Source organism: Hemitrygon akajei, chromosome 11, assembly GCF_048418815.1.
Source record: "Hemitrygon akajei chromosome 11, sHemAka1.3, whole genome shotgun sequence".
Taxonomy (NCBI): Eukaryota; Metazoa; Chordata; class Chondrichthyes; order Myliobatiformes; family Dasyatidae; genus Hemitrygon; species Hemitrygon akajei.
Window position 1 is genome coordinate 118972917 of NC_133134.1, and position 22765 is coordinate 118995681.

Here is a 22765-nt window from a genome sequence, read left to right on the forward strand (position 1 = left end):
TCTGAACTTGGTGGTGTGGGATCTAGGGCTCCTGTACCTCCTTCCTGTCGGTAGCACGAGAAGACCGCATGCCCTGGATGGTGGAGGTCCTTGATGATGGATGCTGCCTCCTTGTGATGGTGCTTCTTGTAGATGTGCTCAGTGGTGGGGCGAGCTTTGCCTGTGATGGTCTGGGCTGTGTCCATTACATTTTGTAGGTCTTTCTATTCTTGGCCATTACTGTTTCCATACATGGCCATGATGCAATTTATTACTTGTTTTTGGATGGATTCAGGATTTGAACAACAACTGAGGTTTGTAACTTCCTGGATTACAACTTCACAGTTTCCAGAAGTTAAAAATATCATATAATCCGTTTAATTTCAGTGTGGAAACATCACAATAATAGAACAGAACTATCAGTGGAGACCACCCAAAGAAGTCCTTGACCCATAAACAGCAATTATAAACATCTACTGACTTATGCATTCAAAAGTAAACAAAAACACTAAACTACAGAAAATATGGCTTAGAAAGAAGAATTTTTAAATAACAGACTAAATTTTTGGGAAGCATTTTTCATACTCTTACCTTCCAATCCTCTAGTTTTAATGTAGATATTATTTGTAAATATGATGGTGACGAGGAGGTGTACAGGAGTGAGATGAATCAGCTGGTTGAGTGGTGGTGTAGCAACAACCTCACACTCAGCGTCAGTAAGAGCAGGGAATTGATTGTTCACTAGAGGAAGGAAATGTCAAGGGAACAGACTCCTATCCTCACCAAGGGATCAAATGACGGGTCTCACCGATACACAGGAGGACACACCAGGAGCATCGGATACAGTAGATGACCCAAACACACTCACAGCTGGAGTGTCACCTCACCTGGAAGGATTGTTTGGAGCCCTGAATGATAGTGAGGGTGTCATGGTCTGGATTGGTTCCCCTTTAAATTTAGTTAGGTTGTGATCCGGACCATTGACGCCTTGTTCCCTTCTAATTCGGTTTCACACATCAGTTGAGCTTGGCAATCAAGGTAATCTACCCTCAACGCGAACCGGCAGTTTATAAGCCCCCGGCTTTAGCCGTTCGGGGTGAGAGTGTTAAGAAGCCTTCGCAAGTCGCCGCCACGACAAACCAGAGTGATCCAGCCCGCATCGGAGTTCCAGCAATTCCCCTTCCGTTGCCAGAGTGACCCAGCTCGCATCGGAGTACCAGCAATTCCCCTTCCGTCGCCAGAGTGATCCAGCCCGCATCGGAGTACCAGCAATTCCCCTTCCGTCACCAGAGTGATCCAGCCCGCATCGGAGTTCCAGCAATTCACCTTCCATCACCAGAGTGATCCAGCCCGCATCGAAGTACCAGCAATTCACCTTCCGTCACCAGAGTGATCCAGCCCGCATCGGAGTTCCAGCAATTCCCCTTCCGTCGCCAGAGTGATCCAGCCCGCATCGGAGTTCCAGCAATTCGCCTTCCTTCACCAGAGTGATCCAGCCCACATCGGAGTACCAGCAATTCCCCTTCCGTCGCCAGAGTGATCCAGCCCGCATCGGAGTACCAGCAATTCCCCTTCCGTCACCAGAGTGATCCAGCCCGCATCGGAGTTCCAGCAATTCACCTTCCATCACCAGAGTGATCCAGCCCGCATCGGAGTATCAGCAATTCACCTTCCGTCACCAGAGTGATCCAGCCCACATCGGAGTTCCAGCAATTCCCCTTCCGTCGCCAGAGTGATCCAGCCCGCATCGGAGTTCCAGCAATTCGCCTTCCTTCACCAGAGTGATCCAGCCCACATCGGAGTACCAGCAATTCACCTTCCGTCGCCAGAGTGATCCAGCCCGCATCGGAGTACCAGCAATTCACCTTCCGTCGCCAGAGTGATCCAGCCCGCATCGCTGTACCAGCAATTCCCCTTCCATCGCCAGAGTGACCCAGCCCGCATCGGAGTACCAGCAATTCCCCTACCGTCGCCAGAGTGATCCAGCCCGCATCGGAGTACCAGCAATTCCCCTTCCGTCGCCAGAGTGACCCAGCCCGCATCGGAGTACCAGCAATTCACCTTCCGTCGCCAGAGTGATCCAGCCCGCATCGGAGTACCAGCAATTCACCTTCCGTCGCCAGAGTGATCCAGCCCGCATCGGAGTACCAGCAATTCACCTTCCGTCGCCAGAGTGATCCAGCCCGCATCGGAGTACCAGCAATTCACCTTCCGTCGCCAGAGTGATCCAGCCCGCATCAGAGTTCCAGCAATTCACCTTCCGTCACCAGAGTGATCCAGCCCGCATCGGAGTACCAGCAATTCACCTTCCGTCGCCTGAGTGATCCAGCCCGCATTGCAGTACCAGCAATTCCCCTTCCGTCGCCAGAGTGATCCAGCCCGCATCGGAGTTCCAGCAATTCACCTTCCGTCACCAGAGTGATCCAGCCCGCATCGGAGTACCAGCAATTCGCCTTCCATCACCAGAGTGATCCAGCCCGCATCGGAGTACCAGCAATTCACCTTCCGTCGCCAGAGTGATCCAGCCCGCATCGGAGTACCAGCAATTCACCTTCCGTCGCCTGAGTGATCCAGCCCGCATCAGAGTTCCAGCAATTCACCTTCCGTCACCAGAGTGATCCAGCCCGCATCGGAGTACCAGCAATTCACCTTCCGTCACCAGAGTGATCCAGCCCGCATCGCAGTACCAGCAATTCACCTTCCGTCACCAGAGTGATCCAGCCCGCATCGGAGTACCAGCAATTCACCTTCCGTCACCAGAGTGATCCAGCCCGTATCAGAGTACCAGCAATTCCCCTTCCGTCACCAGAGTGATCCAGCCCGCATCGGAGTACCAATAATTCACCTTCCGTCACCAGAGTGATCCAGCCCGCATCGCTGTACCAGCAATTCCCCTTCCGTCGCCAGAGTGACCCAGCCCGCATCGGAGTACCAGCAATTCCCCTACCGTCGCCAGAGTGATCCAGCCCGCATCGGAGTACCAGCAATTCCCCTTCCATCACCAGAGTGATCCAGCCCGCATCGGAGTTCCAGCAATTCACCTTCCGTCACCAGAGTGATCCAGCCCGCATCGGAGTTCCAGCAATTCCCCTTCCGTCGCCAGAGTGATCCAGCCCGCATCGGAGTACCAGCAATTCCCCTTCCGTCACCAGAGTGATCCAGCCCGCATCGGAGTACCAGCAATTCACCTTCCGTCACCAGAGTGATACAGCCCGCATCGGAGTACCAGCAATTCACCTTCCGTCGCCAGAGTGATCCAGCCCGCATCGGAGTACCAGCAATTCCCCTTCCGTCACCAGAGTGATCCAGCCCGCATCGGAGTTCCAGCAATTCATCTTCCGTCGCCAGAGTGACCCAGCCCGCATCGGAGTACCAGCAATTCACCTTCCGTCGCCAGAGTGATCCAGCCCGCATCGGAGTACCAGCAATTCACCTTCCTTCGCCAGAGTGATCCAGCCTGCATCGGAGAACCAGCAATTCACCTTCCGTCACCAGAGTGATCCAGCCCGCATCGGAGTACCAGCAATTCCCCTTCCGTCACCAGAGTGATCCAGCCCGCATCGGAGTTCCAGCAATTCCCCTTCCGTCACCAGAGTGATCCAGCCCGCATCGGAGAGCCAGCAATTCACCTTCCGTCGTCAAAGTGGGTCCGGGCAAGGTCAATCTACCAGGGGTGAGTTGAAGGCAGAGTCCTGACTCGACGTTTATGCCCCTTGTCCATGGCTACCCCTCCAAGAGTCCTGGCTCGGTGCCTGGGCTGAAGGCAGAGTCCTGACTCGACGTTCATGTTCCTTGTCCGTGTCTACCCCCTGAAGAAGAGTCCCGGCTCGATTCCTGATCTGAAGGAGGAGTCCTGGTTCAAGATTCCTTGTCCTGTGTTTTGGTGTCCACGTTTCTGGCTGCAGCGATCCATGGTATCCAAGTGTCTGGCGACGGTGAATCAAGGTCCCAGTCTCCACGTCCAAGGGCCGTGGCGGTCCCAGTCCCCAGGGTCCAAGTCCAAGGTTCACGGCTCTCCATGTTCCCCCTGTCCAAGTCCAAGGTCCGTGGCAATCCCAGTTCCCTGTTTCCAAGTCGCAGGTCCGTGGCGATCCAAGTCCCTAGTCCCCTAGTCCGAGGTTCATGTTCCTCTTTTTGTCCCCGATTTCCCGATCTTCTGTGTAGCAAGTAATAAATGCTATTTTATTGTACCTAAGAAAGATGTGTTTGTGTCCTGCATGTGGGTCCTCTCCCAGGACCCTTGTCCCCACCTCGTGACAGAGGGAGGAGGTGTAGGGGCAGGTGTAGTACTTGTTCAGCTTGTAAGGATAAATTTGCTGATGATACAAAGATTGAAGGTGTAGTGGACAGTGAAGAAGGTTTTCAAAGCTTGCAGAGGGATCTGGACCAGCTGGAAAAATTGGCTGACAAATGGCAGATGGAGTTTAATACAGACAAGTGTGAGGTATTGCACTTTGGAAGGAAAAACCAAGGTAGAACATACAAGGTAAATGTTAGGGCACTGAGGAGTGCAGTAGAACAGCAGGATCTAGGAATACAGATACAAAATTCCCTAAAAGTAGCATCACAGGTAGATAGGGTAGTAAAGAGAGATTTTGGTACATTGGTCTTTATAAATCAAAGTATTGAGTATAAGAGTTGGAATGTTATGGTGAGGTTGTATAAGGCATTGGTGAGGCCGAATTTGGAGTATTATGTGCAGTTTTGGTCTCCGAATTACAGGAAGGATATTAATAAGGTTGAAAGAGTGCAGAGAAGGTTTACAAGGATGTTGCTGGGACTTGAGAAACTGAGTTACAGAGAAAGGTTGAATAGGTTAGGACCTTATTCCCTGGAGCATAGAAGAATGAGGGGAGACTTGATAGAGGTATATAAAATTATGATGGGTATAGATATACTGAATGCAAGCAGGCTTTTTCCACAGAAGCTAGGGGATAAATAAACCAGAGGACATGGGTTAAGGGTGAAGGGGGAAAAGCTTAAAGGGAACATTAGGAGGGACTTCTTCACACAGAGAGTAGTGGGAGTGTGGAATGAGCTGCCAGATGAAGTGGTAAATGCGCGCTCACTTTTAACATTTAAGAAAAACTTGAATAGGTACATGGGTGAGAGGTGTATGGAAGGATAAGGGCCAGGTGCAGATCAGTGGGACTAGGCATAAAAATGGTTCAGCACAGCCAAGAAGGGCGAAAAGGCCTGTTTCTGTGCTGTAATGTTCTATGGTTCTATGGTTTTATTATCTGGGTTGAGCCCAATCTGCCGCTATTCAGCCCAGTTTCGCATCCTATCGATGTCCCACTTTAACCTACACAGCCCTCCACACTATCCATAACACCCCAACCTTTGTGTCATCAGCAAATTTACTAACCCATCCCTCTACTTCCTCATCCAGGTCATTTATAAATATCACGAAGAGAAGGGGTCCCAGAGCAGATCCCTGAGGCACACTACTGGTCACCGACCTCCATGCAGAATATGACTCATCGACAACCACACTTTGCCTTCTGTGAACAAGCTAGGATTCTGGATCCACAAAGCAAGGACCCCTTGGATCCCATGCCTCCTTACTTTCTCAATAAGCCTTGCGTGGGGTACCTTATCAAATGCCTTGCTGAAATCCATATACACTACATCTACTGTTCTACCTTCATCAATGTGCTTAGTCACATCCTCAAAAAATTCAATTAGGCTCGTAAGGTATGACCTGCCTTTGACAATTTCTAATCATATTATACCTGTCCAAATGTTCATAAATCCTTTCTTGAATAACAGAACAACATCTACAACCCTCCAATCCTATGGCATCTCTCCCGTCCCCATTGATGATGCAAAGATCATTGCCAGAGGCTCAGCAATCTCCTCCATTGCCTCCCACGGTAGTCTGGGGTACATCTCATCTGGTCATGGAGACTTATCCAATTTGATGCTTTCCAAAAGCTCCACACATCCTCTTTCTTAATGTCTATATGCTCAAGCTTTTCAATTCACTGTAAGTCATCCCTACAATCGCCAAGATCCTTTTCCATAGTGAATACTGAATACTGTATTCATTACAAATCTCTGCTATCTCCTCCAGTTTCATACACACATTTCACTGTAACACTTGATTGGTCCTATTCTCTCACGTCTTATCCATTTACTCTTCACATACTTGTAGAATGCCTTGGTAGATTCCTTAATCCTACTCACCAAGGCCTTCTCACGACCCCTTCTGGCTCTCCTAATTTCATTCTTAAACTCCTTCCTGCTAGCCTTATAATCTTCAAGATCTCTATCATTACCTAGGTTTTTGAAACTTTCATAAACTTTTCTTCTTGGCTAGATTTTTAACAGCCTTTGTACACCATGGTTCCTGTACCCTACCATCCTTTCCCTGTCTCATTGGAACATACCTACGCAGAATGCCACACAAATATCCCCAGAACAGTTGCCACATTTCTGCCGTACAATGAAAAAAATAGCAGTGGCAGAGACTCAAATTGAGAAGGTGGAAGATCGCGTTCAAAATGTGGAATGGACGCTAAGTAAGATGATAAAAATATTAAATCAACAAGAAGGTAAACTGCTTGACCTGGAGGGAAGATCACGGTGGAAAAATATCAGAATATACAACGTTCCCGAAGGAGCGGAGGACTTGTCTATGATGGAGTTTGTCGGAAAGTTGCTGTGGGACGCGCTGGAGCTTTCCTCAACTATGGAACTGGAAATTGAGAGAGGGCATCATGCGCTCGTCCTGAAACCTACCCGAGATAGAGCAGATAAGCCACGCTCAATAATAATTAAATTCCTTCGATACAGTATCAAGGCGGAGATTCTACAAAGGGCCTGGGGTAAGAAGAGGGTGTTTTTAGACGATAAATTAATATACTTCGACCAAGATTATTCCCCCACGGTCCTGCAGAAATGTAAAGAATACTCTGAAGTAAAGCAAATATTAAAGCAAGGAAAGATTAGATTTCAAACTCCGTACCCTGCTAAACTTTGAGTGTTTTATGAAGACGGGACGTGGCTGTACCAGACAGTGGAAGAGGCGACTACAGACATGAAGGCCAGAGGGTTGCCCGTCAGCGTGACCAAACTGAGGGAAAGCCTGGCAGAGGAATCATCCCGCTCCGCTTGGGAAATAGTGCGAGAATCGAGAAGGCAGGAGACGGGAGGAGGCCGAGAGAAATATATCAGCAAGAGACTGGGAGTTTTCCAAAGACAGCCCTCACCCCCTTCAGAAGAGCCATAAGGTTTGGCTAACTTTAAAAATGTTGAGAAGCTAAACAGAAGCAAAAGTAGACGGTGATATACCTATCTCAAGAAATACTTATTATAATGTGGATTTTATATTACTTAGTTGTTATTCTTTATTCACTCACTTACTCCTTTTTCCCCACCAAAATGAGAATGTATATATATGTGTGTGTGTGTGTGTGTGTGTGTGTGTGTGTGTGTGTGTGTGTGTGTGTGTGTGTGTGTGTGTGTGTGTGTGTGCATGTATGTAATATATATGTATATATGTGTGTGTGTGCATATATGTGTGTGTATATATACAGGAGGAGTATAAAGGGAAATCTTTTCTGTGTAATAGATTTCTTCACTGACTTTTATGAATACTGCAATGGGGGCCCTCAACTCACAAGTAGGAGGGGTTATCCCCCACAGCTAGACATTTCCTCTAGCTCAACGCAGGGTCATCTATCAGTCATGGCTGCGGCTGTCCATGTTCCCATTCTCCAAGTCCAAGGTCCGCAGCTGTCCATGTTCCCCCTGTCCAAGGCATGGCCGCGGTGATCCCAGTTCCCTGTTTCCAAGTCACAGGTCCGCGGCGATCCAAGTCCCTAGTCCCCTAGTCCTAGGTTCATGTTCCTCTTTGTCCTCCTAGATTTCCCGATTTTCTGTGTAGCAAGTAATAAATGCTATTTTACTGTACCTAAAAGATGTGTTTGTGTCCTGCATGTGGGTCCTCTCCCAGCACCCTTGCCCCCACCTCGTGACATACACAGGGAAATCTTTTCTGTGTAATGGATTTGTTCACTGACTTTTATGAATACTGCAATGGGGGCCCTCAACTCACAAGTAGGAGGGGTTATCCCCCATAGCTAGACATTTCCTCTAGCTCAACGCAGGGTCATCTACTAGAGACCTCAGCCTTGGAATCACATATTTGTTTCCGTTTTTGTTATTATTTGCATTTCCTGGTTCTTATTTGTTCAGGGAGGAGATCGATTAAGTTCTATTCTGCTAATTTCAATGATACATTGACAGATAAATGCAGATGGCTAAGGACAAAGTAAAATTCATTTCTTTTAATGTCAATGGGCTATTAAATCAAATCAAATGTAATAGAATTTTATCCAAAATGAAAAAAGAACAAGCCCATGTAGTACATTTACAAGAAACTCGTTTAAGTGATAATGAGCATAGAAAACTAAAAAGAATGGGCTTCACTAATTTGTTTTTCTCCTCATATAAATTCGAACATAGGAGAGGAGTTGCTATTCTTATCTCAAGTAAGCTAAATTTTGAAAAAGTATTCAAAATGGGAGATAAAGAGGGCAGATATATTCTGGTAAGGGGGAAATATAGATGGCAATTCAGTTACTCTATTGAATATATGTGCACCCCCAGGAAGTGATATTGGTTTCTTTCAGAAAATTGCTGATATTATGGTAGCGGAAACAAAAGGTCTCCTGATATGTGGGGGAGACTTAAATTTACAATTACAACCAAACTTAGACTCTTCCAATAGAAAAACCTATGAAACAAAATCCTTACATAAGAAAGTTAATACACTTTTTGAGGATGTTGGTTTAATTGATATATGGATGGACCTTTTCCCCGACAGAAGGGATTACATTCATTATTCTGCTCCCCATTCTGTATATACAAGAATAGACTATTTCATAACATTTGGAAAAGACAAAGACAAAATAAACACCTGTGGAATTGGGACAATATCTCGTGACCATGCACCTACATATTTATCTGTTGGTTTTGACCTACAACCAAAGAATACTACTTGGAAACTAAATTCAAGTCTACTCAATGATTCGTACTTTAAGGAACAAATTAAAAAAAGAAATTGGTCTCTACTTAGAATTTAATGATAATGGAGAGGTTTCACCTCCCATTTTATGGGATACTCTGAAGGCTGTCTTAAGAGGGAAAATTATAGCGATATCTTCATATTAAAAAAAAAGAAATAAAACATTAGAGGAATTACAAACCAGGCTGAAGGAACTAGAGAAAAAAACTGCAAATTGAATTTGGCACAGGATATATTAGGGGAAATTAAAAGAATTAGGAATGAAATAAATAATTTGGCTACACAAGAAATCAGGAAAAACTTAATGTTTCTGAAACAGAGACATTATGAAAGTGGATCGAAATCTATGAAAATACTGGCGTGGAAACTGAAAAAAAAGATAGCAGAAAATACAATTCATAGAATTAGGGACCCAAGAATGAAAATGATTAAAAATAAGCTAAGTGAAATTCAAGAAGCTTTTGAAGTGTTTTACAAAACTCTATATTCCAAAGATCCAGGGGGAAGCATAACCCAAATTGACACCTTCTTGAATTCTCTAGAGTTACCCACTTTAAGCGAAGAACAGAATAGAATGATGACTACTGACATAACTGAAGTTGAATTAAAAGCTGCAATTAGTAGGCTTAAGTTACGCAAGTCACCAGGATTAGATGGGTATACGGCAGAGTGGTACAAAGAATTTAAAAATGAGCTACTCCCCACACTGAACTGGACTCTAAAAAAGGCACAAATGCCACCCAGTTGGAAGGAAGCGATAATCTCAGCTATACCGAAAGAAGGCAAGGATAAAATGGAATGCGGGTCATTTAGACCAATATCCGTTCTTAATGTAGATTATAGGTTATTTACCTCCATCATGACCAAATGATTAGAGGAGTTTTTACCCATATTGATACATAACGATCAGACAGGTTTTATACGACAATGCCAGACACAAGACAATATACGAAGGACACTTCACATTATGGATCATATACAAAAAAAAATAAAATCAAAGCAATAGTGATAAGCGTGGACACTGAAAAAGCATTTGATTCGGTTATTTGGAATTTTCTTTACAGAGTTTTATATAGATTTGGTTTCCAAGACACAATTATTAAAACTATACAGACACTATATGACAATCCTACTGCTAGGATTAAAATTAATGGATGTTTATCAAATAGTCTTACCTTAGAAAGGGGCACGAGACAGGGTTGTGCATGGTCACCACTACTCTTTGTGTTATATCTGGAACCATTAGCTCAATACATCAGACAAAATGAAGATATCAGGGGAATTACTATTAAAGGGACAGAGCATAAATTGGCTTGTTATGTGGATGACATTTTGATCTATCTAAGGCAACCAACATACTCTTTACCTAAATTGATGCAATCCTTTGAACAATATGGTCAATTATCAGGATACAAGATCAACATAGATAAAACCCAATTACTTTCATATTACTATAGCCCACCAAGAGAAATTGAAAGTCGATGCCCCTGGGCATGGCACACAGAATCTTTCAAATATTTGGGCATCATTATGCCAAAAGATTTGGCAAAATTATCAGAATGTAATTATCAGCCTTTATATAAAATAATTAAGGAAGATGTGGCAAGATGGAACCTGATTCCTTTTTTCAGTTTCAGTTCAAGGATTGAGTCTATTAAAATGAATATACTGCCCAGACTGTTATATCTCTTTCAGACCCTACCAATAGAGATTAATCAATATCAATTCAATGAATGGAACAAGATGCTATCAAGGTATATTTGGCAGGGTAAAAGGCCTAGAGTTCATCTCAAAACTTTGCAATTAGCAAAGGAAAAGGGGGGATGGGGCTTGCCTTCCCTTAGAGATTATTATTTTGCAGCACAGTTGAGAGCTGTGATATCTTGGTGCAACCCATCATATGACACTCAATGGAAAAACATTGAGGAGCGGGTACTTCCCATCCCCATACAAGCAATTTTGGCTGATAACAACCTGCAAAGGCACATAAATACTACTGATAACCCATGGGTGAAATTGACTCATAAAATATGGAAAACTACTATAAAAGAATATAACCTAGAAGGAGATATTGCAATTCTTAAATGGTGTGCATATGACTCGGATCTTACACCAAATAAATTGGATGCTAGATTTAAGGACTGGACAGCTAAAGGAATAACAGTTCTTTGCAACATAATGAAAGAAGGAACACTGTTCAGTTTTGAAATGCTTAAAGAGAAACACTTATTAGAAAAACAAGATTTTTATCAGTATTTACAGATGCAACAATATGTTAATAAGATGCTTAAAAATGTAACCAAGGCAAATACATGCTTGATAGAGCTCTTTAGAAAAGCATATAATTCAGATAATGGTAGTAGAATCATTTCAAGCATGTATAAGGGGTTGTCAAATCTTAAAAACACATTTGACTTCACACATTAAAACAAAATGGGAGAAGGAAGGAGGGATAATTATATCTGAGGAAGAATGGACAACAATATGGAGATATCAATGGAAGTGTACCAGTTTACAGAAATAGAGGGAGTTTGGATGGAAAAACTTGATAAGATATTTTAGTACACCCTCTCAGAAATCCCATTATGATAGTAACCTGCCTGTTTGCTGGAGAAATTGTGGAAATCAAAATGCAAATCATTATCATATTTTTTGTGACTGCCCTGTTATCAAAAACTATTGGAGGGGGATACACAATGCCCTACAAGACATCTTTAAATGTGAAACACCCTTGGAGAGTAAGACCATATATTTTGGATATATACCTCAAGAATGGTTGAAAAGAGATAAATAATGAATATACTGTTGGTGGCTGGTAAAAAGACTCTTACTAGGAAATGGTTATCACAGGAGAGCCCAACTTTAAATACATGGATGGAAATTACAATGGACATATACAAAATGGAGAAGATAATAACATCTGTTAGCTGGAACAATTTGATTCATACTGGGAAAATGTTTTAACTATATAATGTCTCATAGGCCTGATTTTATTCTCACAAATCAATGAATCTGTTGTAAAAAAAAAGATCACTCCCTACTTGTACATAGTTCTTTCCTTTTGCTTGTTTTTTTCTTTTCACTCTTTTCTATAAGTGTATAACTCAGAAAAACACTTTGTGGAGATTTGTGATATATATGATTATATGATATATATGTACAATGTCTGAAATACATCTTATGGAAACGTTTGTTTGATGAACTTCAATAAAAAAATAAATTACAAAAAAAAGAAATGATATTAAATCATTAGAAAAAGGTGACGTAGGATCGGAAGGTGCAGAATCTTCAAGGGTTGAGCTAAGAAATCACAGAGGTAAAAGGACTCTGATGGCAGTTATCTACAGGCCTCCTAATAGCCGCAGTGATGTGGACTACAAATTACTACAAGAAATAGGAAAGGCTTGCCAGAAGGGCAGTGTTATGATAATTGTGGGGGATTTTAACATGCGAGTGGATTGGGAAAATTTGGTTGGCAATGGATCTCAAGAGAGAGAATTTGTAGAATGTCTACGAGATGGCTTTTTAGAACAGCTTGTTGTTGAGCCCACTAGGGGATCGGCTGTACTAGATTGGGTATTGTGTAATGAACCAGAGGTGATTAGAGGGATTGAGGTGAAGGAACCCTTAGGAGGCAGTGATCATAACATGATTGAGTTCACTGTGAAATTTGAGAAAGAGAAACCAAAATCTGATGTGTCGGTATTTCAGTGGAGTAAAGGAAATTACAGTGGCATGAGAGAGGAACTGGCCAAGGTTGACTGAAAAGGGACACTAGCGGGAAGGATGGCAGAGCAGCAGTGGCTGGAGTTTATGCGAGAAGTGAGGAAGGTGCAAGACAGATATATTCCAAAAAAGAAGACATTTTCGAATGGAAAAAGGATGCAACGGTGGCTGACAAGAGAAGTCAAAGCCAAAGTAAAAGCAAAGCAGAGGGCATACAAGGAAGCAAAATTAGTGGGAATACAGAGGATTGAGAAGTTTTTGAAAGCTTACAAAAGGAAACTAAGAAAGTCATTAAGAGGGAAAAGATGAACTATGAAAGGAAGCTAGCAAATAATATCAAAGAGGATACTAAAAGCTTTTTTAAGTATATAAAGAGTAAAAGACAGGTGAGAATTGATTTAGGACTGATAGAAAATGATGCTGGAGAAATTGTAATGGGAGATAAGGAGATGGCGGATTAACTGAACGAATATTTTGCATCAATCTTCACTGAGGGAGACATCAGCAGTTTACCGGACACTCAAGGGTGTCAGGGAAGAGAAGTGTGCGCAGTCACAATTACGACAGAGAGAGTACTCAGGAAGCTAAATAGTCTAAGGGTAGATAAATTATTCTGGAGTATATGACAGGAAATAAAATTTGTTCTCAATTCAATATCAACTAATAAATTAACGATATTGAAACCAATCATTGGATGTAGGATCACACACAACATGTTGGAGGAACTTAGCAGACTAGGCAGCATTTATGGAAAACAGTACAGTCGATGACCGGATCCAGAAGCCAGCTGGTACAAACTGGTGGCAAAGATGTAAGATATGTTCCCAGGAAAGGATATGTGGCTGTGATAGTGGATGTGGGTGAGCACATGGTCAAAGAGTCAGAGAGCAGCAGAGATCACCGATAGGGAGCAGTGAGAGAGGGCTTCACTGAACTGCCGTTGAAAGGAAGATTTTGATTCTGTCCCATTGAAAGTATGCAGGGGAAAACAATGAATGAATGTTCATAACTAGTGGCCATTGAAAATTCTGGGATGAGTTAAGTGAAGGCATTAAGTGGGCATCTTCTGTATGATTAAATGCATCGTTAAAGCCATATCCCTGTCACTTAATGTACAGTTCAAGACAGGTCTGTGTTGTCACTTAATATTCTGGCTAGTTATATATTCAGAGAGCTGATCCTCAACACTGGGACAACAGGGATATCTTGGGTGTGTAGAGCTTGTGCTCAGAAGTTCTCGGACCAGGCACCAGTACTAAATATGCAAAGGAGTTCTGCCAGTTGGAATGTATTCCCATTCAAATCATTCATTGTTGTCTTTGTTTTTAGAAAGTATAAAACTTTGTGTCTGATGAGGTGAAAGAGTTCTGTCCAGAAGATTTGCTATGTTGTGTAAAACCTTTTCTACCTCTCAGTTACAGCTTTTGTCTGGAATAGTTTAGCCAGACACAAGAAGCAGAACAAGATTGGCTATTTCTGATAACTTCACTGGAGAGTAGCCTGTACCTGAAACATTGAGGGGACCTTGCGTAACTTTGTTTGATGTGCCTGGCTGGATTGCACTTTGTTGGATAGATGGTTCTGAGATACTACCATAGAGTTGTGGAAGTTGGCCTCACGAGAGAAGCGCAGTTGACACATTCTATCACAAGAAGAATTTAAATTGAATCCCCTTTCCCGGTTAAGTTCTGTTTCTAACTCTGCTTCAAAACTTAATGCTAAAACAATCATCAACCTGAGGAATATGTTTCTCCTGTAGAGGTTGCCTGACATTTTGAGTATTTCTAGTACAGGTCTGCAATCCCTTATCCAAAATCCTTGGGGCCAGTTACATTTTGGAATTTAGAATTTTTCGGATTTCAGAATCCTTCCTTATTGGTTCCGGGACCCCCCCACGGAAACCAAAACAAACGTATGCTCAAGTCCCTTATTTAACCTGTCTCAGTGTGGGTGGACTTTAGGACCAGGCAGAGCTCCAGACCTACGCACACCCTCCCGTATACTTTAAATCATCTCTATATTACTTATAAAACCTAATACAATGTAAATGCTATGTAAATAGTTGTTATACTGTATTGTTTAGGGAATAATGACAAGAAAACTATATTATTTCCAAAAAAACATTCAATAAAACATAAAAATATACAGCTTCAAACGGACCGAATCAAACACGTGGTAAATAACTTATTGGAATAAATGTAGAACGTCACTGTCACTATAAAACTTCAGTAACTTGTCTTTCTGTTTCTTTAAATCATATACAGTGGTAGGTCCGATACCATATTCTTCAGTAAGATGCTGCACAGACACACCACGATCAAGCTTCTGCAATAACTCTATTGATAATGATAGATGCTTCCTTCTCTTTCTCATTGTTACCCATAGGGGTATCTGCAGCTCTTCTGACATTTTCACAGAGAAATTAAACACAAAGTCAACAGTGAACTCAAAATATCAGTGAACAGCAAATGCACGTGTAACCAGTACGAGCGCTGAGCCACAACTGACGTCTGGTGGCTTCTGCTAGTGCTGCCACATCACACCTGAGTAACGTCAGCTGTTGGCAAAAAAAACTTTGGTTTTCGGAGCTTTTTGGATTTCAGAATTTCGGATAAGGGATTGTGGACCTGTACATATTTTCTGTTTCTGTATGTTTCCAGTATCTTCAATTCTGCAGCTTTATCATTAAAAAGCACAGCAATAGCAATGGTGAATGCGGGCTCACTTTTGGCATTTAAGAAAAACTTGGACAGGTACATGGATGAGAGGGGTTTGGACGGATATGGCCCAGGTGCAGGTCAGTAGGACTAGGCAGAAAAATGGTTCAGCACAACCAAGAAGGGCCAAAAGGCCTGTTTCTGTGCTGTAATGTTCTATGGTTCTATGGTTCTAATAGTCTTTGCCTCAAGTACTCCCTGAGGCAAAGTATCCGACAGACCAACAATCCTCTGCAAACATAATTTCTTTTGATATTTTTCATTATCAATTGTATATTTTAAATGGACAACCTCTATCACTGATTTCCTAAAAGACATTGATTTTGCTAATTCCCCATTGCATAAAGCATTATTCATTCTTTTCTTAGTTTTTCTTGTTTTTTCTACAATACTTCTATTGTTTAAGAGTCAAAATTCATCCTTGGCTGCAGAAAATAATTGCAACATATCATGGTTATGTACATTAACTACAATTGACCAAAGTTCAAAAGCTGCGGAAGATCTGATTAAAGTTTTTATATTGTGTAGCCTAGGGAATATACACACTCAGGACAACAAATGTTTTTCAGGTCTTTAATTCCTTGATCTGTTTTAGATATTTTAATACAGAAAGAGGGTATCAAAATAAAAAACAACAAAATGAATTTTAAAAAAATGCAGTTCCTGCTGTTACAATCTCAGCTTAATTTCAGTCCATACACTTGTGTATCGACCAGTTATGTATGGAGTATGAAAATAAATAAAATGGAATTCACAGAACCAATGTTAGTGGCAGTTCTAAGGTACAATAGAAACAACATTAGAAACTCACTAACCTTGTACTTCATGCGCAACATCAAAAATATGAGTAATTACATCTCATCTTAACTAAGAGTTATACTCACTTTGTCACACACATGCTTAATTTCCAAATGCGAATTTTCCTCACTCATGCTACATGAAGAGCGATTAACACATTCACATTATTCTGTTACCATCATATTTGGTCAAGAAACAATAAAAAATAAACCTTTACAAAAACTTTTATGATATATTGCCTTGTAGTTAAATTACTAGAAAGACTAACATACTGAGTAGATAGGAACTTCACATGACCATGCTATCCAGCGCCCATACCTTACTCATGAAAATCTAAAGCATCCACATGTCCAGTACTCGACATTCATTCTAGAAAATTCTTCTTTCCATCCACACATGCATAATGATGTCAATGTTTTCTCTTAAAGGCACAGACAGCTAGTTTAGCATTACCAGGGTGAATACATAAGTGCACTTTAACAATAAAAAATAGTGTTCAACAGTCACCTGGATTTTATATATACCGGTATATATAAATGGAGGAATATGAACCTTGTGCCTGTAAAAGGGATTACGTTAATCTCTAGTTTAATTAATTTTGCACATTTTCCTATGCTGTATTGTTTTATGCTCTATCTTCTAAAATGCATATGGTGGAAAATGTTATGTTTGACAAAGATACCTGCAATCAGAATGCTCTCTACTGTGTATCTGGAGAAATTTGCACAAAACATTGGTGACATACCAAATCTTCTCCACTTCCTAATTTAGCAGAGTCACTGGAGTGATTATCTTTGTGAAGGCAGCAAGGTGCTGGGCCCAGGATAGATCCTCTGAGATGTTGACACCCAGGAACTTAAATCTACTCACCATTTCTACCGATGACCCCTCGAAGTTCAGTTTATTGTCTGAAACTCTGTTTCCAACAAAGTGCTAATGAATGTCCTCTATGTTCTTCCAGTTGTAATGGCTGGCATTTTCCGCCTGTAACATGGCTTGTGCTGTTAAGGCTTTGCTTTGCACATTCCCAAATCAGGGAGCTATGTGGAACATGTTAAAGTGATTAAACTGTAAAATGTTTGTAATTGCTCGGAAATGCTTAGCTGTAGGTCAAATATCCCCACTGTGAAACAAGCAAAGTGTTTTTGAGAGGAATGAAGTGGATTATTTAGTAGAATGCATACTAAGTAACTGGAACTTTTGAGTAGGAGGTAAATAATGACAAATGGCAGGGTTAACTGTGTTCCTTGGCCCTGTGCCCAACACCAGAAATAGCAAAATGCCTATGAGTATATTACTATGTTTAGAATCTGGTACTTAAACTGGGGCCATGTATTTGGATATCAGCTGAAAAATTAATCAGTGATATAAAGTGGCCATTTTATTAGGTACACCTGTACACTTGTTCAATAATATAAATACTTGTATCTAATCAGCTAATCATGTGGCAGCAACTCAATACATCAAAGTATGCAGACATGGAAAAGAGATTCGGTTGTTTTTCAGACCAAATATCAGCAGAAGGAAGAAATGTGATCTAAGTGACTTTATCTGTGGAATGATTGTCGGTACCAGATGGGGTGGTTTGAGTATCTCAGAAACTGCTGATCTCTTGTGGTTTTCATGCACAACAGTCTCTAGAGTTCACAGGGAATGGTGCAAAAACAAAAAAGCATCCAGTGAGTCGCAGTTCTGTTGGTAAAAATGCCTTGTTGATGAGAGAGGTCAGAGGAGAATGGCCAGACTGGTTCAAGCTGACGCGAAGGCAACACTAACTCGAGTAACCACGTGTTACAACAGTGGTGTTCAGAAGAGCATCTGTGAATGCAGGTCACATTGAAATGGACGGGCCACAGCAGCAGACCACACTAGGTTCTATTCCTGTGCTTTTGTTCTTTCACCAGTTATAAACTTTGAGGACAATTTCTTTTGGTTTTCTATATGACTGTAAATCACTCTTAGATTTTTCAATGACTGGTACCATCATCATGGAGAAACTACAAAGGTAGGACATAGAATATAGAACATATAACCTAGAGCAGTATAGCACTGTACAGATTGAGAAAAATTTTTAAAGATGAGAGGCTAGCATTCTTGGTCATGTACATTGAAACATATAGTAAAATTTGATTTGCATCAAATCGAATCAGTGAGGATTGTGTTGGGCACTGGGCAAGTGTCACCACACTTGCAATTCCATCACTAACCCTAACCTGTACGTGAGAGGAAAGCAGAGCATCTGGTGGAAACCCACATGGAGAGAAGGAGAATGTGCAAACTCCTTACAGATTGCAGTGCAAATCTAACCCAATTATTGATTGCTTGTCCCCAACATTAGCCCCCTCCCCATACCAGACAGTAATGCAGTCTGTCAGAATATTCTCCAAAGTACATCTATAGAAGTCTTTGAGTGTATTTGTTGACATGCCAAATCTCTTCAAATTCCTAATAAGGTATAGCTGCTGTCTTGCCTTCTTTATAACTGCATCAATATGTCGTGACCAGGTTAGATCCTCAGAGACCTTGACACCCAGAAACTTGAAGCTGCTCACTCTCTCCACTTCTGATCCCTCTATGAGGATTGGTATGTGTTCCTTCGTCTTACCCTTCCTGAAGTCCACAATTAGCTCTTCCGTCTTACTGACACTGAGTGCCAGGTTGTTGCTGCAGCAACATTCCACTAGTTGGCATATCTTGCCTCTGTACACCCTCTCATCACCAAATGAGATTCTACCAACAATGGTTGTATCGTCAGCAAATTTATAGATCATGTTTAAGCTATGCCTAGCCACACAGTCATGTGCATATAGAGAGTAGAGCAGTGGGCTAAGCACACACCCCTGAGGTTTGCCAATTTTGATCGTCAGCGAAGATATGTTATCACTAATCTGCACAGAATGTGGTCTTCCAGTTAGTAAATTGAGGATCCAATTGCAGAGGGAGGTACAGAGGCCCAGGTTCTGCAACTTCTCAATCTGGATTATGGAATGATGGTATTAAATGCTGAGATATAGTTAATGAACAGCATCCTGACATAGGTGTTTGTGTTGTCCAGGTGGTTTAAAGCCACATGGAGAACCATTAAGATTGCTTCTGCCATTGACCTATTGTGGCAATAGGCAAATTGCAATGGGTCCAGGTCCTTGCTGAGTTCTATCAAAGCTTGCACCAGGATCAGGACTAGATAGAAAAATGGTTGGAAAAATGGCAGATGGAATTCTTCATCAAAGCCCATTGTGCATGCATTATCTGCTATAGGAAAAACCCCCTGTCAATGACCACAGTGGTGTGCTGACACGCCAATGTATCCCCTTGATGAGGGACATAATTGCCTCTATTGAACATTGTTCAAAAATCTCACTTTGAATAAGCACCAACTCAGTTATTTTGCTGAGTTGCCTGATCCCACAAGCCACCATAACCACAATGTCAAAGCAGAAAGCAATTAAAGCTGGATGGAGCATCTTCCAATAACCCAGGCATCAAACCTGGACATATCACTCCCAGGCAACCTTTAATATAACAATTTTTATCTCCTGAAGACTGGCTCTCAGTTTAGTTAATCCACAATTATGCTGCCGATATTTCATAATTCCAGAATCATTCCTACAATATGCCCAGACAGAATGCTTTCTATGGTGCATCGAAAACATTTGTCAGAGTCAATAGGGACATGCCAAATTTCTTCAGTTTCTTGAGGAAATAGAGGTGTTGGCGCGCTTTCTTGGCCACGACATCAACGTGGTTGGACCAGGACAGGATATTTTGCACCAAAGAATACGAAGTCCTCAGCCCTCTCAACCTCAATGTAGATAGGTGCATTTGCACTATCCTCCTTCCTGGAGTCAGTGACCATCGCTTTTGTTGTGCTGACAATGAGGGAAAGCTTGTCGTCATGTCAACCTTTGCCCTGAGTATAGCAGTAAACTCAAGGTGAGTTAATGGCAAGTGAAAGTGAATAGATTACAAGGAAACAATGGGATTGCACTGTTAGCTGGTTTATAATTAATTGAGGGGTTGCATGATCTTCTGTTATATCATATATCATCCTATTAGGGAATGAGACAGGGCAGGTGACAGAAGTTTGTGTAGGGGAACACATTACATCTAGTGATCCATTAGTTTCAAGGTACACAGAAGAGTACAGCACAGGAACAGGCCCTTCAGCCCACAATGTTGTGCCAAACCAGCTAAACAGTAAATCAAAAGTTCACTTCCTCACAATTGAAGTAAAACTTCATTAAACTTTGCGAATAAATCTGACAGATAAACTATGTCATGCTAATATCCTTGAGATGATTACTGAAAGAAGCATTTGACTCTTCAAAGAATTTTATCATTGTTTCAAAGAGCGCAACAGCAAGCAACCAAGCTGTTCATTATTCTCAACTCAAAGCTCATGAAAAAGTCAAGCATGCGACTTGTTTTTATTTACCGTTGTGATAGCAGCATTTAATCAATTGTGCAGCCGATCATTTAGGTCTGTTAATTGCACAATGAACAGTAAATATTTTAGGTACAGCTTTATTGAAGAAAGTAATAACCACACGGTAGTGTCCTGTCATTAATTGTGCCCCATATGTTGCACAAGTATGATTGTTGGTGAGCAGAATGTCCTTCTGTGAAAAATTGCTATCCCTACCTATTTGTTTCTAGAGCCTTTGCAAATCATGATTGTTGAACTATGCTTTCAACTTTTAAGAGAAGAACATAAGCAAGAAGCAAAGATTTGTTGCCTAGCAAAGTTGATTCATTCCAAAGATATACAAGTTACAGTTAGTAAGTTATGGCCATGCTATCTTGGTGTCAGAAGTGTGGTGCCACTTGCAGGCTGCTCTGCACAGATTTCACTGATTTGATTCGACACAAACAACACATTTCACTGTACTTTTTGATGTTTCAATGTACATGTGACAAATAAAGCTAATTTTTAACTTTGGATCTACTAATGCATTTGAAGCTGATGATCCTACTAAATTAAACAATATTTGCATCAGTCAACGTGGCAAAAGTTGAGATCAAAAAGAGTGCTTGCATTTCTCATTGGGCGTGAATTAAACTGGAGAATATAGATTTTGGATATGGGGTAAGAGATGGGGTTCTGAGAGGGATTTTCCGTCATACGGAGAGTGGTGAGTATCTGGAATGCATTGTGAGAGAGTGGTAGAAGCAGATTCAAAGTTCAAAGCAAATATATATATATCTGCATTATAGCTGATGCAACAGGTTCTAACGCCTTTCATAATATATGAGCTTGATACTACAAAATCATATTCATCTCAATGGTAAAATAGCGGCTGACACTACGCTATTACAGCTCGGGGTGTCAGAAGGCAGAGTTCAGTTCCAGTGCCATCTGTAAGGAGTTTAATGCCCTCTCCTTGGAATGCACAGGTTTCCTCAGGGTGCTCCAGTTGCCTCTCACAGTCCAAAGGTGAACAGGTTAATGGGTTAATTGGTCATTATAAATTTCCCCTTAATTAGTCTAGGATTAATTCGGGGGTTGCTGGGGTGTGAATTGAAAGGCTGGAAGGGCCTATTCCATGCTGTATTTTCAAATAAAATAAATAACAGTAAGTAATAATTTTTACAGCTTGTACTGTACTGCTGCCACAAAACAACAAATTTCATATCATGAAAGTCGCTGATAATAAATCTGATTCTGATCTTTCTGGTGACTGTTATCCCTTCAGGACAGTTGCAAGCCTGCAGCTCAGAGTCCAGGCTTTTACAGCCAAACCCTGCCGACCATTCTCAGCTGTTTCCACAACTGCACATTGTTCCCCACTTGTTTCTTTTTTTCTGCGAGCCTGCGACTAAAGTTCCAACAATACACACAAAATGCTGGAGGAACTCAGCAGGCCAGACAGCATCTGTAGAAAAGAGTGGACAGTCAACGGCTCGAAATATCAGCTAGTTCCTCTTTTCTGTTGATGTTGCCTGGCCTGCCGAGTTCCTGCAGCACTGTGTGTGTATCTTGCTTCAATTACCAGCACCTGCAGATTTTCTCTTGTTTGTGATCTAAAATTCCACTTCCCTTGGGCCACAAACTGGATATGTTGCTTATCAAGTCTCTGAGGATATCCAGCCCTGAAGAAGCAAACATTCAGCTCTCTCTGTGTCACCTTATCGATGTTGGCCTCGCATTGCGAGCAAAAAAGGCTAGCAGAGGCTAGCAGGATGATAAAAGATCCCAGACACTTTGCTTACGGACTGCTTATCCCACTGCCACCAGAGAAGAGGCTGCACAGCATCCACGCCAGGATGAACAGGCTCAGATACAGGTACACACAAAATGCTGGAGGAACTCAGCAGGCCACTTACACTCTACACTTTGTAGAGTCTGATCACCTGGCTGCTCTTCTACTCCCTGCGTGTAGGCAGAGACTGAAGACCGCAGCACCAATAGTGAGGACCAAGAAAGTGTGGATAAGGGAGGCTCTGGAGTGCTTACTGCTTTGAATCAATAGACTGGACTGTATTCAGGGGTTCATCTTCGAGCCTCCACAGC

At 42.0% G+C, this 22765-nt stretch overlaps 1 protein-coding gene across 1 annotated transcript in view; it reads right to left on the bottom strand.

Moving 5' to 3' along the window:
* The window catches only part of LOC140736379 (uncharacterized), a 164569-nt gene extending 147333 nt beyond the window's left edge, over window positions 1-17236 (bottom strand). Inside the window, exon 1 of the mRNA XM_073062362.1 lies at window positions 17125-17236. Within this exon, the coding sequence (XP_072918463.1) occupies window positions 17125-17127 (3 nt within the window). The 5' untranslated portion in view covers window positions 17128-17236. The remainder of the gene's footprint in view (window positions 1-17124) is intronic.
* Between the last annotated feature and the right edge of the window lie 5529 nt (window positions 17237-22765).